The sequence below is a fragment of the Falco naumanni genome, chromosome 17 (assembly GCF_017639655.2).
Source record: "Falco naumanni isolate bFalNau1 chromosome 17, bFalNau1.pat, whole genome shotgun sequence".
Classification (NCBI taxonomy): Eukaryota; Metazoa; Chordata; class Aves; order Falconiformes; family Falconidae; genus Falco; species Falco naumanni.
Window position 1 is genome coordinate 2,488,214 of NC_054070.1, and position 16,064 is coordinate 2,504,277.

The 16,064-nt window shown below is 58.7% G+C and overlaps 1 protein-coding gene across 5 annotated transcripts in view; it reads right to left on the reverse strand.

The window, feature by feature from the left end:
- KIF21B (kinesin family member 21B) overlaps positions 1 to 16,064 on the reverse strand; it is a 46,313-nt gene that overhangs the window by 24,887 nt on the left and 5,362 nt on the right. For all 5 annotated transcript variants that reach the window (XM_040616671.1, XM_040616670.1, XM_040616673.1 and 2 more), the window contains exons 2-3: positions 3,420 to 3,642; positions 2,883 to 3,065 (exon numbers count right to left, since the gene is read on the reverse strand). In XM_040616671.1, coding sequence (XP_040472605.1) covers positions 2,883 to 3,065; positions 3,420 to 3,642 — 406 coding nt within the window. The remainder of the gene's footprint in view (positions 1 to 2,882; positions 3,066 to 3,419; positions 3,643 to 16,064) is intronic.

Here is a 16,064-nt window from a genome sequence, read left to right on the forward strand (position 1 = left end):
TGCTTAGGCAAAGCTGACCGTGAGAGCTGGTATGCATGCAAATGTAGGAGAGGGCACGCAAGCACGTGCATGCAGATAGGAGACGATGCAGTGGCAAGCTCTGACCTGCCTGCATGGGTACCCAGCTAGGTCAGGATGCCCAGAAGGAATGGTGTGTGTGTGCATGCATGTGCACAGGCATGTATATATGTGCTTGTCCATCTGGTGAAGTTTTGAGCTGCAGTCTGGGTGGTTCCAGCTGCCTTACCCTGTCCTGTTCCTGGCCCACACAAGCAGCTGTGTGGAAACCAGGACACAGTCAGAGCCCTGTCCCCAGAGCCTGAGTGGACGCTCGGGAGCTATGCATCCCTCAGCCTTCCCTGCTCACCCAGGAAGCCCTTGGCCACAGGAGCCAGTGGAGTTCCTCTACCACCACAGCTCCCCAAGGTCACCTCTGCCAGGGAAAGGGGACAAGAGGGACCAGGAAGCGCTGGACAAGCAGTGAAACCCCTGAGGACTCAGAGCTAACAGAGGATGCCCCATCGATATCTTGACCCTACAGCACTCTCTCTCACCCTGGGGTGGAAAGACACCCCTGCCCATCTGTCCCCTCGCCACCACCACTCAGTGCCACACACCACCCTTTTACACCCACATCCCAGTGCAGAGAGCAGGGTCACCCAAGGACCACAGGCTCCTGGCCAGCAGAGTGGATCGGGCTAATCCGTCCCTGGCTGCCCCAGGTGCAAATGGGCTCCCCACAGGTTTAAACCCCACTCTGACAGTCTGCTCCCTGCAGGAGAGTCACAGGACTGGGATCAGCAGTGCCAAATCCTGGTAACAAGGGTCTGAGGCAGCCACGTGCCCATGCTGGCACAGGAGAGCCCTTGCTGCCACAACCGGCCTTGCCGCGCCCCCCCCCCCCCCCCTTCCCCCACCTTGCCTGGATGAGGGTGGCTGTAGGACAGGTCTTAGGACAGGTCTTGGCACAGCGGCACAAGAGCTCCTGGTTTGACGGCCATGCCTGCAGGGTGGACTAGTGGGCAAAGCCCTTGACAGGCTCCGATGGCCCTGATCACCCCCTGACCCCGGGCCATCAGGCAATGGATTTTTACTCTCTCGTGTAACAGGGCCCTTGGAAAACCTTCAAGCCCCCCCAGCTGGCAGATGCCCCTGACACCCTGGGGTTGCCAGTGTCCCAGTGGGCACAGCTGGCCTGGGGAGTGCGACTGTGAGCAGCTCTGAAACACAGCAGAGGAAGCCTTGTTCCCATTCTCCACTGCAGCCACCGGACAAGCTTCTCTGAAGCTATTTTGAAAGCCAAAACCACCAGGGGTCAGAGGTGGTGAAGGGACAGAAATGCTACAGGAAACCCCTACAGCAGCTGGTGTGACCCCGTGCAGGGCCACTGCTCCATCACACCCACTTGTCCCTGAGGTTGTGCTGGACCTCTTGGTCTGCAGAGATGCTTCCTAGGATGGTCTAGATGGCAGCACAGGCATCTCCTCCCCAGTGTTCATCCTTCTGTCCCAACCCCAGGTAACAGGTCACCCAGCTCCTTGGGGTCGTTTCGGGTCATCCCAAACTGAGTGGAAGAAACTGAGGTAACAGAAACTATAGTTGGGCAGCAGAGGATCTCCTAGAGGGCAGATACAGGGGACCTGAGAGGAAAGGGAAAGTGTGTCACATAGGGTGAGGGGGAGACACACTGGGCTGAAGGCCAGTATCCAGTCCTGTAGACCAGGGAAAGTAGGACTATGCCCTGGCCCCAACGGGCTTAGGGGGGACTCTCCAGCAGGGAGAAAGCCGGACAAAGTTCAGCCCCCAGAAAGACTTCAGAACAGGCAGGAAATTGTCCCCATTTCCATCCCAGACTGGACCCCCACGAGGACAAAGATGTGTGGGAAGGCAGCCAGGAGCTCAGACAGGTCCGAGTGGTGGGGAGGGAAGGATGCGACCAGTCACAACAGCACCATGGGAGATAACAAGGGCTCTGCAGATGGAAAGCTGATTGAGAAGGATTTCTCTGGCAAGAAGGTCAGCCCTCCAGGCTAGGAGGTGACTTTGGGCACTGCTTCCCTTCTCTAGGCCTTCAACATCTAGAGGAACCCAGATGTGATGGCCACCAAAGCCACATGGAGGCAAGATCACAGCACAGGGGCCTCTCTGCCTGTCTCCTCTGGGCTGAATGCCAGATTGAGATACCAACCATATGAAGTTTGTTTAGGGGCTCAGCTTTGCTCAACACCACCCTATGTTTTCTCACCAGGGTCTTAAACCAGTTCCCATCTTGAACTTTGTGCTTTCACCCCAGGACCAACCCCCAGGGAAACTGCTGCAGACTCACAAGGTCCATAGCTTTCTGGGACAAACTTCTCCAGGGAAAGAAGCAGTTAATAGAAGAGACTTTTGAACTGGAGAGGCCAAAGCAGAGGCGGGAGAGGATGCAATGAAGCATTCCCATGGTCAAAGATACAGCAAAGGACATGGGAAATAGCACAGCCCTTCCTCAGATCCCTGCTTTTTCCTTTCCTTGTTTCACTGGGAATGCTGGTCCAGACCCAGGGAAGTAGGTATGCCACTATCCCCAACCTGAAACAGGAGTAAGCAAGCCCAGATCCCCCTGAATCTCCAGGGGACCGAGGCATAAGCCCCTTCCCCACGGCAGGGGCTCCCTGGATCCAAAAATTTGGACCCCAGTTTGTGGCCATCATGAGCTCAACAACATTCAGGTGCTTTGAGTCTCCTCTGCCCTGGCACACATCCCCAGCCGCACAGCAGCTCTGGGGACCAGGTCAGCCAGCAAGCAGCCAGGACATGGAGGAATCAATTTGCCCAGGAAGTGGGAGCTAAGCAAAGGACAGGACAGGGCCACAGTGTCACCCAGACCTGCTGTCACCCACCTCCAGGAACTGGGCGCTGACTTTGAACTCGGGTGCTGCCACGCCCTGACTCTGCGCCGCCCGCTTGCGCTCCTCAATGCCACTGAAGAGGTGGCCGATGGCCCGTGGGATGATGCCCTGCTCTTCCTCAGAGATGTTCATGTCGAAGCCAGTGCCCATGGTGTAAGTCTTCCCCGCACCAGTCTGCAAAGAGTCAGGGACAGGGGGAGCTGGCTGGGCCCTCCCAGGTTCAGCTCTGCCTGATGTGCCCCACAGCTCCCCACCATCACCCCAGGTCCCCAAATGCCTCTGCTGGTCCCCTCTGATGCCCACCACCACACCAGCTCCCATGCTCCGACACAACCATGCCCAACTCTCCTCCCACCCAAGGCCGCCCCCCTGTCCCAGCTCTCATCCAGCCCAGGGACAACTCTCTGTCCCCTCTACACTACGGAGCTTATATACCCCACTGCCTTCCCTAACCTCTGCAGGTGCCACCTCAGCATCCCCAGCACCCAGGGCTGCAAGAGCGCCCAGTGCCCATGCCAGAGCATGTACCTGGCCGTACGCCAGCACAGTGGCATTGTAGCCCTCGAAGCAGCCTTCGATGAGCTTGCCCACACACGTCGTGTAGATCTGCTCCTGCCATGTGTCCAGGTCAAAGACAAAGTCATAGGTGAACGCCTTGTCCTTCCCCAGCAGCACTTGGGGCTCGCCGGGTGTCACTGAGGTACAGATGTGACATCCTTCTATTTTCTCTTTGGCCAGTTGAGGACGGATCCTGCATGAAGAGAAGCAGGCTGAGGGCAGCCTTGGGGCTCATCCTGGTCCTGGGGGACACGAGCCTGGCCCATGCTGGAGCCATGGCTGCTGCAGGCAGGGGACTGGCAGCACCTCTGCCTTCAGTGTAGAGCAAACAGCGCAGGGGATGCTTCAACTCCTGCACTCAGTGACAATCTTGATCCGTTCATGTCTGAGAAAAGATGGTGCATCCCAGCAGTGCCACCAGCCAACTCTGCAGCCAAAGTGACAGACAGGGCTGGGTGCCACAGCACAGACAGATCTGGCGACGACATGCAGCCTGCACTTAAATCTGCCTTTGCACCAACAGCTGAGTACTGTCCAGCACAGTCCATATGGGGCCCACCAACCTCCATGCCCGTGCTGGCTCATTCCCCACAATGCCCCCAGCCAGGCAGCAAGCTCTGGGCAGCGAGACATGATCAATGCACCGAAGCAGCCCTGACATGGGTGGCCAGGGTACGGGCAGGCAGCCGGAATGCACTGCAGCCAGTTGTGTTCGCTTGAGAGGCAGCAAGATCAAGCTGCAGTTACAAAGGCTTAAAATACAAAATGCAAAAATACAACGAGACAGTCTCAGCACCAAAACCACCATCAAAATCAAACCACCACCCAACCCGACGGCTGTCCCCAGCTGTGGACTCCGCAGATGGGAAGGGAACAGCCGAAGCTGTTCTGGGCTCCTGGCTCTGGTGCTTTGCATATGACTGACCCACCACACCCCACCCACCACACTCAACCCCTCCCCAAGAAAACAGGGTACAGATTGATCAGACCCACAGCAGGGTAGCTCTGCTCAAGCACAGGCACTAGTGCCTGTTAGGGCTGCAGCAGCTCCGGCTTTTGGTGGATGGGCCAGCTAGGGGAAGCTGGCTGGCCCTGGGGGAGTCATGGAGAAACAGGGAGTGCAGAGCCAAACGTCACGGCAAACAGCTCTCATTAGAGCTAATGACTGCACATCTCCCCTCCCTGGATGCTTCATAAACACAGCTATTAATTCCTCCAAAGACGCATTGCTGGCAAGGCAGTGCAGCAACCGCAGCAGACGCTTTGCGGATTGGGGCTCTGCGTGAGCCACTGCTCCTCGCCAGCCTGGCCAGCGGCAAGCAGAGACCAAGAGGGGCAAAACTCGCTGTGCTTGGGGGGCCAGGGTGTCCAAAGTGGGGCAGGAGGCAGCTTAAGCACCCCGCTCACCCTGCTGGGAGCCCGTGCAGCAGACACGTGGGAACAGCTATGTGCGTCCATGGGTATATTTAGCGCAGCAGCCACAACAGAAAGCAGCTTCTGATGTGCTCAGCCCTAGACTCACTCCTGTTGCCTTCCCAGGGTCCCACCCTCCTCCAGGAAAATTAAACCCCGCTTTAATTACTCTTTAACCAACATGATGCGCTTCCTCCTGCTCTCCACCCCAGACCTGCAGTGATAGTGCCCCCGGGGAATGGGCAGAGAAACAAACTGGAACTACAGTATTTTCAGAATTTTTTTTTCCATATAAGAAAAATGAGAACAGGGGTTTTAGCTTTTTCCTTCCTACCCCTCTTCCCCCACCCCCCCCCCGCCCCCCCCCCCCCCGGTGATTAAATATGTGCACGTGGGTTTGGAAGAGAGAAGCAGCAGCACATTTGTTGGAGGAGTGTGCACACATTAATCTTCCATAGGGCATTTGGGGACCCACCTTGACCAGGCCATGCCGGGCTGTTCCAGCTGTCCACACACCAACACGGATGTCTCCCCCACTCCAGCTCCCCAAACCTCGCTGCCCAGCCAGCTGTGACCACTCAAGAGCTCTCACAGATGGGGGCTGGAGGGGACCCCGGTGCCAGTCCTCAGCGTGCTCACCCACGCTGTCCTGTCTCCCTAGGGTGACTGGAGACACAGAAACCCCCTGGGAGGATCTTGGTCTCCAGGCAATCAGCCAGGCATCAGCCGGGGAGGTCCTGGGAGCTGCTGCCAGCTGGTGGGCAAATACTACAGGCTCCCACTACAGGAGCGGGACAAGCAGAGCAGCAGGGCAGGGACAAGTGCCAGTAGCCACAGTCCCAGGTGGGACGGCGCAGAGATGCCACCCAGCACCATAGATGCACATGGCCACCAACAGACATCACAAAGAGTTTCTCTAGGCCAGTGCAGCTGCTCCTCCTGCTCCCCAGCTTCCAACTGACCCAGCTCTCCCACACTAGGGGTTCCCATCCCTGCCTTCCCAGGAGGAACATCACGATGCCAGGCAACTGGGCAGCTGAGACCCTGGTCAGGACAGGTAGGCATTCACATATAATTCAAGTCATTCCCAGGCACCACAATCCAAACATAGAATCTTTAGGTTGGAAAAGACCTTTAACATCAAGTCCAACTGTCAACCTAACACTGCTAAGCCCACCACTAAACCATGTCCCTAAGCACCACATCTACATGTCTTTTAAACACCTCCAGGGGTGGTGACTCAATCACCTCCCGGGGCAGCCTGCTCCAGTGCCTGACCACCCTTTCCATGAAGAAATTTTCCTGATATCCAATTGAAATCTCCCCTGGTGCAACTTGAGGCCGTTTCCTCTCGTCCTGTCACTTGTTCCTTGGGAGAAGAGATGGATACCCACCTCGCTACAGCCTCCCGCCCGGCAGCTGTAGGGAGCCATGAGGGCCCCCCCGAGCCGCCTCCTCTGCAGGCTGAACCCCCCAGTTCCCCCAGCCGCTCCTCAGAGCACTTGTGCCCCAGCCCCTGCCCCAGCCCCGCTGCCCGGCTCTGGACACGCTCCAGCCCCTCACTGTCCCTCCTGAGTGAGGGGCCGAAACTGAACCCGGGGTTGGGGGTGCGGCTGCGCCGGTGCCGAGTGCAGGGAGACGGTCACTGCCCCAGTCCTGCTGGTCACACTGTTTCAGATACAAGCCAGGATGCTGTTGGCTGCTGTGGCCACCTGGGCATACGGCTGGCTCATATTCAGCCAGCAATCGACCAATACCCCCAGGTCCTTTTCCACTGGGCAGCTTTCCAGCCAAACATGACATAAGCATCTGCAGAACCAGTATTGGCTCTCTCCTTGGCTCTGTCCTTAACCCCACCAGGTGACACTGGGCGACCTGGCAGCACTTGTGCTCTGTCTCAGTTTCCCTGCTCTGCAACAGAGATCAAAAACTTTGGAGGTCATAATTCACTGTCTGAGTGTGTTCTGGCACTCCTTGTCCCTACATCTACCAAAAAAGATGCTGGACGTGTCCTGTCTGTCCATGGGTCCACAAGAACTGGCTGTGATGCTGTCGGGGCCCAAACTGCAGGATAATGGAGCTGCTCCCTTACCTGCATCTGGACACAGCTAGCCAACCTGCTCTGTGCCTGGTCATGGGCCACCAGGCAGAAGGACAGCTTGTGCCCAGCACCAGGACCCACTGCAGAGCCAAACACACCAGGGTGCGCTGTCCTTGAAGGGCTGGGACACCTACAGAGAGCTGGGCTGATCCCCAGGAGCCGATGGCACAGGCTTCTATGGTTATGTGGCACTGAGGGGTTCATCTGCTAGGTAGCAACCAAAATAAACCAGCACTTAACCAGTGGGATGCTGCCTCGCCACCCCCCAGCTCAGGCAGGAGCAGACCAGAGCCGCAGCTCCATGAGGCATCTTGTGCCCGGTCATCCCCACACTGGCGCAGGTGACTGCTGCTCCTGCTGGAAGATGGCATAGGGATGACACAGGCTGTCTTGGGGCCAGCAAGACTATCAGTGCCAGCCACATCTCCCTCCTGCCCATGCTGATAAACCAGCCTCTGCACAGGAAACACACCCAGGGAGGAGAGAGCCAGCAGGACCACAGTGGCACGATGGGCCCAGCCACCACCTCTCTGTGTGTGTATGTGTCCCAGTTCACTGTGAAGCAATGGTGACAAGGACCAAGGACAGAATAGGTCCTAGCTGAGTGCTCCTGCCAAGCAAACCTGGCAGCTTCCCAGCCCTGGGCACTCAACACACAGGGCTGGGAGGCAGACGGATGCACAGAGACAGAGGCGCAGGCATGGGTGGAGACTGCACCTTCCCAAACCGGCAGCTCCCGCTGAGGCAATGACAGCCGGCGTGGCAGGAGCCTGACTGCTCCAGCATCAGCATCCAAACCCGGCAGCACGAGTAGCGTGTGTGCCAGGAGAGTCCACAGCCGCACAGAGGCACAAAGGGAACCTTGGCTGGGAGCCTCTCCATCGCTCCCCTTCCCTGCCGGGCTGGCAGGCTGTGAAAGCACCGTCTCCACGGCTGGGCTGCCAGGGCGACCAAGCTTCTGGGAGGAAGGGGGGAGTGGGTCCTGCACTCGGAGGGGCAGGGAGCTTCTGCTCACAGGCGAGCATGCTTCGCGCAAGCACAAAGGCTGAGTTGTTCGGTGCTGCTGCCCTATGCCAGTGTTTGGCCGCGTCAGGGGGTGGGAGCCAAGTGCTGGATGGGCACCACTGCTGGCAGCCCTCGTAGGGGCAGCTCAGGGGTTCCTTCACCCCAGCAGGAGCAGCGCCCCTGGGAAGAGACCTGTCCATCCCAGCATCTCAAGCCCTGCAACCAGTGGAGGGGAGGGGGTTCACCACACCAGGCACAGCCAGTATGCCCATGTCAGGGCCACATCCACCAGCAGACACCACCCAGCCCTCCCTGTGCACTGAAGGGAGCTTTTCCGTGCACAGGAAGGCACCGTTCAGCTGCCATGGACTGCTGGGTTCATGTCCTCATGTCCCCCTGCCTCCTCATCCAACAGCCTCAGTTCCCCCGCTCCCAGCCCACCACCATGGCAACACCAAGGGGCTCCAGAGCATCCCTTGGCCCCCAACACTTTGCTGAAGTTGCGACAGCACACTCCCATAGCCCTCCTGGCCATGGCGAGAGCCATGACACCCATGCACACCAAACTGCCTGCACACTAAACTCCCTCCAGGCCATACCACCCTGCTGAGACACAGGCACCCCTGGGGCAGGGTGACCATCCCACCCATCAGGAGAGGATGGGCATGAGGACAGAGAAGATCCAGCCTCCCCAAGACCTGTCACCCAATGTCACCCACCTCAAACAGGAGCTGTCCCAGCTCCCCAGGGAGGCCGAGCACACACCCACTCACCAGCATTTCTCAGTGCTGGCAGGGAGCTGCAGGGCAGCTGCTCCAGACTGGGGGTGCGGGTAACCCCCCAGCTGCAGCTGCCTTTCACTGCCTTTTATAATCTTGCAACTCTGGGAGGGCAGAGCCTGTCTCTGTTGCAGCAGGGAGCTCCCATCCCTCTGAGACTGCTCTGGGAGGGAGGGTGGCTGCCTGCAGACCCCCTGGCAAGGAGACGTTCCTCTCCCTTCCCAAGGCCAGAGCCGAGGAAGCTGCCCAGCCAGGCAGGGCTGGTTTCCCAGGGAGCTGAGCCAGAGAGCTGGGGAGCGGCAGGTGGAAAAGCTCCATGGCATTTTCCCTCCCTGTGCCAGGCCCTGGAGGCTCGGAGCCACTAGCCCTCATCTACCCCATCTCCAGAGGGGCAAGGTTGCCTGCTGCAATGCTGGCAGCTCCACCACCAGATGAGGGGCTGGGGCACTGCTCCCTGCCCAGCGGCGAGCACCTCTGCTGATGCGGGCTGGCAGAGGCTGGATCCAGGCAGACCCTGATCAGCCATACAGCCTGACTGCTGTGGATGTGCCTGCCAAGACAGGTGATCTGGGCAAGCCCCGGCAGCAGTAGGCTCCACTTCCCACGTTGCCCCTATTCATCCTACTCCCATCCCTGCAGCACCTGTGTTCACCCTGTTCCCTACATCACCCACACCTGCCCCATTTCCCCTCCCCACATGATCTTGCATTCAGCCCACTCCCATCCCCACACTGCCCATGTCTGCCCCGCTCCTGCCCCCACTCCCATCCTGCATCACCTGCATTCACTCTGCTCCCATCCTCACCCTCCTCACTGCCTCATCCCTACTCCCTGCACTGCCTGCGTTTGCCTTGCTCGCACTCCTTCCAGCCTCCCCAGCACGGGAGCTGAAGGAGCATCTGCCAGACAGCCCAGACTCACACATAGCCCATCTGCCAGCCTCACTACCCTCTCTACTGCCCCCACGCTTTGCTCTCCTCTTCCTCAAACCTGCTCTCCATGTTTTGCTGCTTCCCTGCAATCCCACCCAGCAGCACAGGACAACCAGGAAGAGAGCAGCTCTAACGTCATCCTGTGCGCCCCTACCTAGGACATCCTATGGGTCAAGAACACACGGGGCATTGGAAACCCAACAGGCAAGACAGCGTGTGGCACACGGGGTGCAGCGTGGTAGTGTACAGGGCACTCAGCCTGGCCAAGCAGCTCTCCAGGAAGCAGGGTGCTGTCAGCATCACTAAGGTAAGATCAGAGCAAAGCGCTCCAGGTTTTCCTGTATCTCCAAGACCAGCACAGCACGCATGGAGCTGCCCACCCTCACCAGCAAACAGTGGTTCCCCAGGCCTCAGCTTAGCATGGCTTGATCCTGTGGGGGAATCTGATCCCTTGCCTGGGAAGGGATGCCCCTGGCCCCATTTACCCCTGAGCAGGGGGTCCCAGGAGAGGGCTGGCTGCCAAGGGCTGGCCGTTTGCACACAGGTTGCTTTGGACCCAAATCAAGACAAAGTTAAGCATTTAATTACCACAGCAGGGAAGCGGCTCAACAATCAGAGAAAATTGAATCAGGCTCCCTGGGGACTGCCAGGTCTGGTCAGCAAATGCTCCAATTAAGAGATACAGCAAGCCATCTCCCAGTAGGAGTGAGCACAACACGGGAAAGCACCAGGCTCAGCCCACCTGTGGAGTCACCCGTGCCACTGGATCTCTGCCCGCCAAACACTGCCAAAGCAGAGGGTGCTACTGTCATCACAGCTGGACCAGCACCAGGGGCAAGACAGAGCTCCCTGGCTGCTGGGTTCCCATCCCTGCCACCATCAAGCCTGGGGACAAGCAGGTCCTCACAGAGCTGGGGTGTGCACGGAGGCGTGCTGCACACGGCTCAGCGGAGACATGCCTCTACCCCGCATCCATCCCCTGAGGAAGAGACCCTAGTACAGATCCTCTGCATGGATGTGCCGGCTGTGCTCCATTCCTGGTTGCCCAGCCAGCTCCCCTGCAGGGCAAACCCCACTGCCTTAGACCCCAGAACCCCCCCGGGCCCCCTCTAATCCTCCTGCTCCAGGCTTTCCCAGGCTTAAAGAAACCTTTAAATCAGGCCTTGGCAGCCGCCATGTGCTGCTTATTAGCAATGGCAGGAGCACACCGGCGCTGAGCTGCACCATCTGCTCTGCACCGAGACCCACCGCAGGTCGGGGGCAAGAGACATGCTGCCTGCATGGGGACCCAGCACCTGGGGACACCCAGCCCAAGGCAGTGGACAGAGACCAGCGGGACCTGGGGGAAGCACAGGATTGTGCTTTTCCCAGCCTAGAGGCGAGCAGAAGTGAACCAAGCCTGGGATCTCCCTGGACTCCTCCACCTCTGTAAGCAACTGGCAATGCCATCAGCTCCATGGTGGACCCGTCCAAGAGAAGAGGCTGGGAAACACCACGAAGATGTTTGCAAATGACAGACCCAGGGGAATCACCCACAAAGGGATGCAGGGCCCCAGCACCCCAGGTGGGATGGCCAGCACAAGGAAACACACACATGGCAGCACACGTGACTTGATGCACACCCTGGCTGGGCCCCTGCTCCCCTCTGACGGCACAGTAACAGCCACAAAACCACCGGCTCAGCAGCAGTGTCAGCAATTGCTGGAGAACGATAGGAAGCCATCATTTACCAGGAGACTCTAGGCCTGACGAGCCACTGGCTTGACCCTGGGAGGGCACAGAGATGCCACAGGTCCAACAGAGACAGAGGGACACGCTCCCTGCCCTGCTTCTGCATCCCAGTACTGAGGCTCCCATTTTCTTCCAAGCCAGTGAATCACACCCACTGGGTATCTCTCTTCCTCAGGTGACCCTGTGAAGTCCCCACATCCCAGTCCCACCCCAGTACTGGTGCACCCATACTGGAGATAAGGTATTCCTGGCCCCCTGAAAGCAGGTACACCTGAAACTCCCCAGCATGCTCTGACTGCCACTGGGAAAACAATCCAATTCTGGCAGAAGATACTGGAACACCAAAGCCCACAGGGCATCTCTGGAGCAACTTGCCTGCAAGACAGGAGAGTGGGTGGCACCAAAGAGATGCCTCTCCACCCCTCCAAAATAAACCCCAAAAGAAATCCGAAACCCTTTGCCAGCAGGATGGGGGATGCTATGAAACACACAGGAGCAAACCTGGTCCCACAGCTGGGAAGGAGCAAACCTGGTCCCACGGCTGGGAAGGGAACCGGCACATTTTGCCCTAACATCCTCCTTGGGCAAGTGCAGCCTGAAATAATAGATGATCAGAGACCCACAGCAACATGGCCAGAGAGATCTGCTCTCCTAACATAGACAGGAGCCAGGTTGTGCCTCCCAGCCCTGCAACACTGGGCCAAGGAAGTGCCCCTGTTCAGTGCTCAGAGGGCAGAGGAAAGCAAGGACCAGGAGCCCTGCTCCAGCCTTTCTCCCCCAACACGATGCCTTTGCTCTGCCAGCATTGCTCATCTCCTTCCAGACCAGTGCAAGGATGAGACATCCCACTCCTGCTGCCCAAGCAGCATGCCCCCAGCACACCCATAGGCTGCTGCCAACTGGTTATTTAGGTTATTATACCCAGCAGCGCAGAAGCTCGCATGAAGCTCAAAGGACACCTGCGACTTCTGGGGAAAAGCATGCCGAACGGACCCGACACATCCCACTCTGCTGCACAGAGCCTCCTGCCCCCGTCACCTCCACCTCTCTGGAGTACTTGGGTTCCACCACCCAGATGTCTCCCAGCCTGTGGCAGAGGAGGAAGGAACAGTCAGGGAAGATGTCTGAGGCTGAGAGCCTGCCGGGCCCTGGCTGCAGCAAAGCCCAGGGGCAGGGGGGCAGAAGGACCTTTATGAAATCTTTCAGCCCAGAGGAGGGCCAGACCAGTGCAGGAAGGCCCCTTGGGCTGCCCCAGTGCCAGACACCAGAGCTTTGTCCTTGGCACTGGCCCAGACATGAGGCTGGGAACACTGGGAGAACAGACCCATAGCTTGGAGGGGGGCTGCTGAGCCACCCACCCTGGGCACCACAGAGGCACCCACCAAAACCAACAGCTGGGCATGGGCATACGGGCAGGGAGGCGTTCACAGCTCTGTGAGGTTACACGGGGTGGAGGGACCATGGGACAGGGGAGCTTGGGGCCAGGCTCAGCTACAGCAAGCTGTGACAAGAAGCACCTCCCCTGCCCATGTCCTGGCCCCAAAGAGCTGCAGAGAAGGGGAAGGGATTTTGCTGGGACCCCTGGGGCCTCAGGCTCAGCCCCAAACACTTGCACTTGGCAATGGGGACGATGACCATGTTGTGTCCACATGGAGCAGGGCAGAGGGACAGATGCCAAGCTGGATGAGGCTGCCAGCTGCCCTGGCCTCACAGCAGTGCGGAGCCAGAGGGGACATGCCAGGGCAGGGCAGCACTGGATCAGCTTCCAGTCTGCCAAGAGGGGAAGGGATGGTGGGAGGCCAGTCACCTTCCTCCCACCAAGCCAAAGCAGAAACCCATCAGCATCTGACCAGGGCAGGGAGTCAGTCATCTCCTGGAGCAGAACCCAGCACAGCTGCCCTTACAATCCCCTACATCCCAAACCTGCTGGCTGTTTAACCAACAACAGGGACTGTTTTGACAGCCTCCGGCTGGAAACAGCCCCATGGGACCACCGGTGCCAGCGCCTGCTCCCAGCAGGAACAGCATGACAGCCACCTGGCCAGGGCTGGCTCCTCGGCACCAGGCTCAGTGGGGGTATTGCCTTCCCTCTCAGGGGGCCAGGAGCCGTGTTCCCAACAGCTTTGTTTAAGGTTTCATCTCCTGCAATTTTCTCCTGCCCCCAGTTTCACTGCTGGTGCAGGAAAGCTGCAGCTGGCTCTGTCCTCTGGCTTAGAGACAGCCTCAGCCTCCCAAGTTCCTGAGACTTTGTGGCATTACATATTTAAATCCCTTGCTGATGGTGATGGGTGCAGGCACCAAAAGCCTCTTAAAGCTGCTTTGCTCTGAGCGATGCTGCAGGCACGCCTGTGTGGGACCGCAGAGTGCGGCCACACTCTCCCCTTGCACCAGCACCATCTCCATCCCCTTTCTAACATTTCCGCTGTAAAAGCCAGCGAGGCACGCCTGATTGAAGCCAGGCACAGAAAAACCCCTCGCGCCCACACACCTGGGCTCAGCACTTCCCTCTGAGATCCCGTGGGGCCCCCCACCCACCACAGCCCTCAACATCTCTCTCCAGACTGGGGAGGCCAATTTAACTCTGCTTGCTGGGAGCCAAGAACACACATCCCCCTTTGCCACAGTGGGGCTGGGAAGCCCCGAAGTGAAACCAAAGAGCAGCAGCTTGCCTGAATGGGTTCAGCACAGCAGCAAAACAGCCCGTGGGAGGACCCTGCTACCGGGGTTGAGCTGCCCTCAGCGGAGGCAAAGGATGGGGAAAGTGACTGGGGGGTGCCCACACCAGTGCCCTGCCTGCCCAGACACCCAGGCTATACTAGCCTCCTGAGATACTTCTTTCCTGGGATCCGCAAATGGGGGACAGGCCACCCGAGGGCCGGACTGTGTGCCACCACACCAGTATGGGCTGTCCCTGCCATCACCGCATCCCATGAAGCAAGGTGAGTTTGCCTCACCTCTCCCCTGCACAGCCCTGCAACATTTGAGCAAAACCAGCCAAACACCAGGCAGGCTTGGCAGGAGACACTGTCCCATAAGCCACTCCACAGTCTCCCCCCGAGATGATGCCAAAGGGACTCAGACCTGCAGCAGCACCATCGTGATGGTGGGCAGCAGGTACCAGGCTGTACCACCCCTCTCCACGCTGGAGCCATTGGACAGCACGCGCATCAGTGTGTTACAAGTTGGGCTCACATCACCTCTCCATCAGGACCCAAAACTGCCCCTGGAAGCGCTGGTGTGGAAGGGCTACAACAACTCTGCCTCCTCAGGGACTGACACCACCTGCTCTCAGAGGCTTCAGGTTTGCAGAAACCATCCCAGCAGGCAGAAGAGCCCCAGCCACATGGCAGCAAAGATGCCAGGACCCTGGCAGGGCCAGGAGCCCACCCAATCCTGGCACATGACCTTTGCCAGCATGCTTCACTGAACTGAGGCCCTCCAGGGCACATGGTGATGGGTCTATCCCATCCCGAGTGGCGCATCCCACCCTTCTTCCTGAGGAGGAGGTGGGAGCAGCTCCCTGGGGCAGGAGACAGCTAGCACTGGGCTGCCTGCATGTAGCGTGGAGCATCACGGCAGGACTGTTACGAGAGCAGCTGAGCACTGGAGGTTGCAGGGTTTAAATAAACTTGAAATTCAACGCAACTTCCTTCCCCAATTTCACAAGCTTCGTTTCCTGAGTCTCTGCAGTCAGCCAGGCGGGCTCGGGTGCCTTGGGCAGCTCTGGCACAGGGGGTGCCACTTTCTCTCCAATGAGCTGAGCGGTTTGAAAGTGCCCTCAGGGAGCATTTCTGCAGCCAGTCTAGCTTCTCAGACCTTCCCTGGCCAAGGAGTTTAATGGCCTCTCTGTCAATATGTGCCATCAGCCCTTCCTGACGCAGCAAAACCACCTGCATGCAATGGGGCTGGGCTCCACCTCCTGCAACCAATGTAGCGAGTCCCACTCCCCTCAGCTCACTGCAGCTGCAAGAGCTGACAGCACCTGACTGCAAGTTTGGGTGCTGCTGAGGCTCAAGGGGAGACACGAGTCTCAAATTGACGACTGCTCCCAGATCAAGAGCATAAGCAGGGAGCTGCTGAGCTGGCTGTGTTGCAGCCACCCATTTCAAGGTCACCTACAGAATAAAACGGCAGCTGTTGCCTTCCCCAGCCTCTGAGGAATGACTCCCAACAGCAAGGAGTGAGGGTTCCCAGGCCACCCCCTCAGCACCATCGGGGCAGGCACAGCTTCTCAGCTGAGACCGTTACACCGGCACAGGGTGCGCAGACGCTCAACCGCTGCTGGCAGCTCAGCCCCATCGCTTCCTCCCCTGTGGCGGCTGCTGGAGCCAGCAAGCTCAAACATGCCCTCAAAGTGCCACGCCAGGCTGAACACTGACGGGCAAGTGAGGTTCCTGCAGGGAGGGTGGGAGTCAGGGCAGGATCCAGCCCTGCCCTCGCAGAGGGTGCATATCTGAGTTGCAGGTACAAGGTGCAGGTACAAATCAGCCTCTGGACCAGGAGCAGCTGCCGGGCCTGCGTTTCCTTCTGCTGACAGAAGGGCAGGTACCAGCCATTTTATGCGTGGCCCGCAGGAAGCCTATATAACGCGCCCGTGCCCCAGTCAGTGGCTCAGCACCTGGGTCCCTTGGTTACACAGTGCCAACGGGGCAGC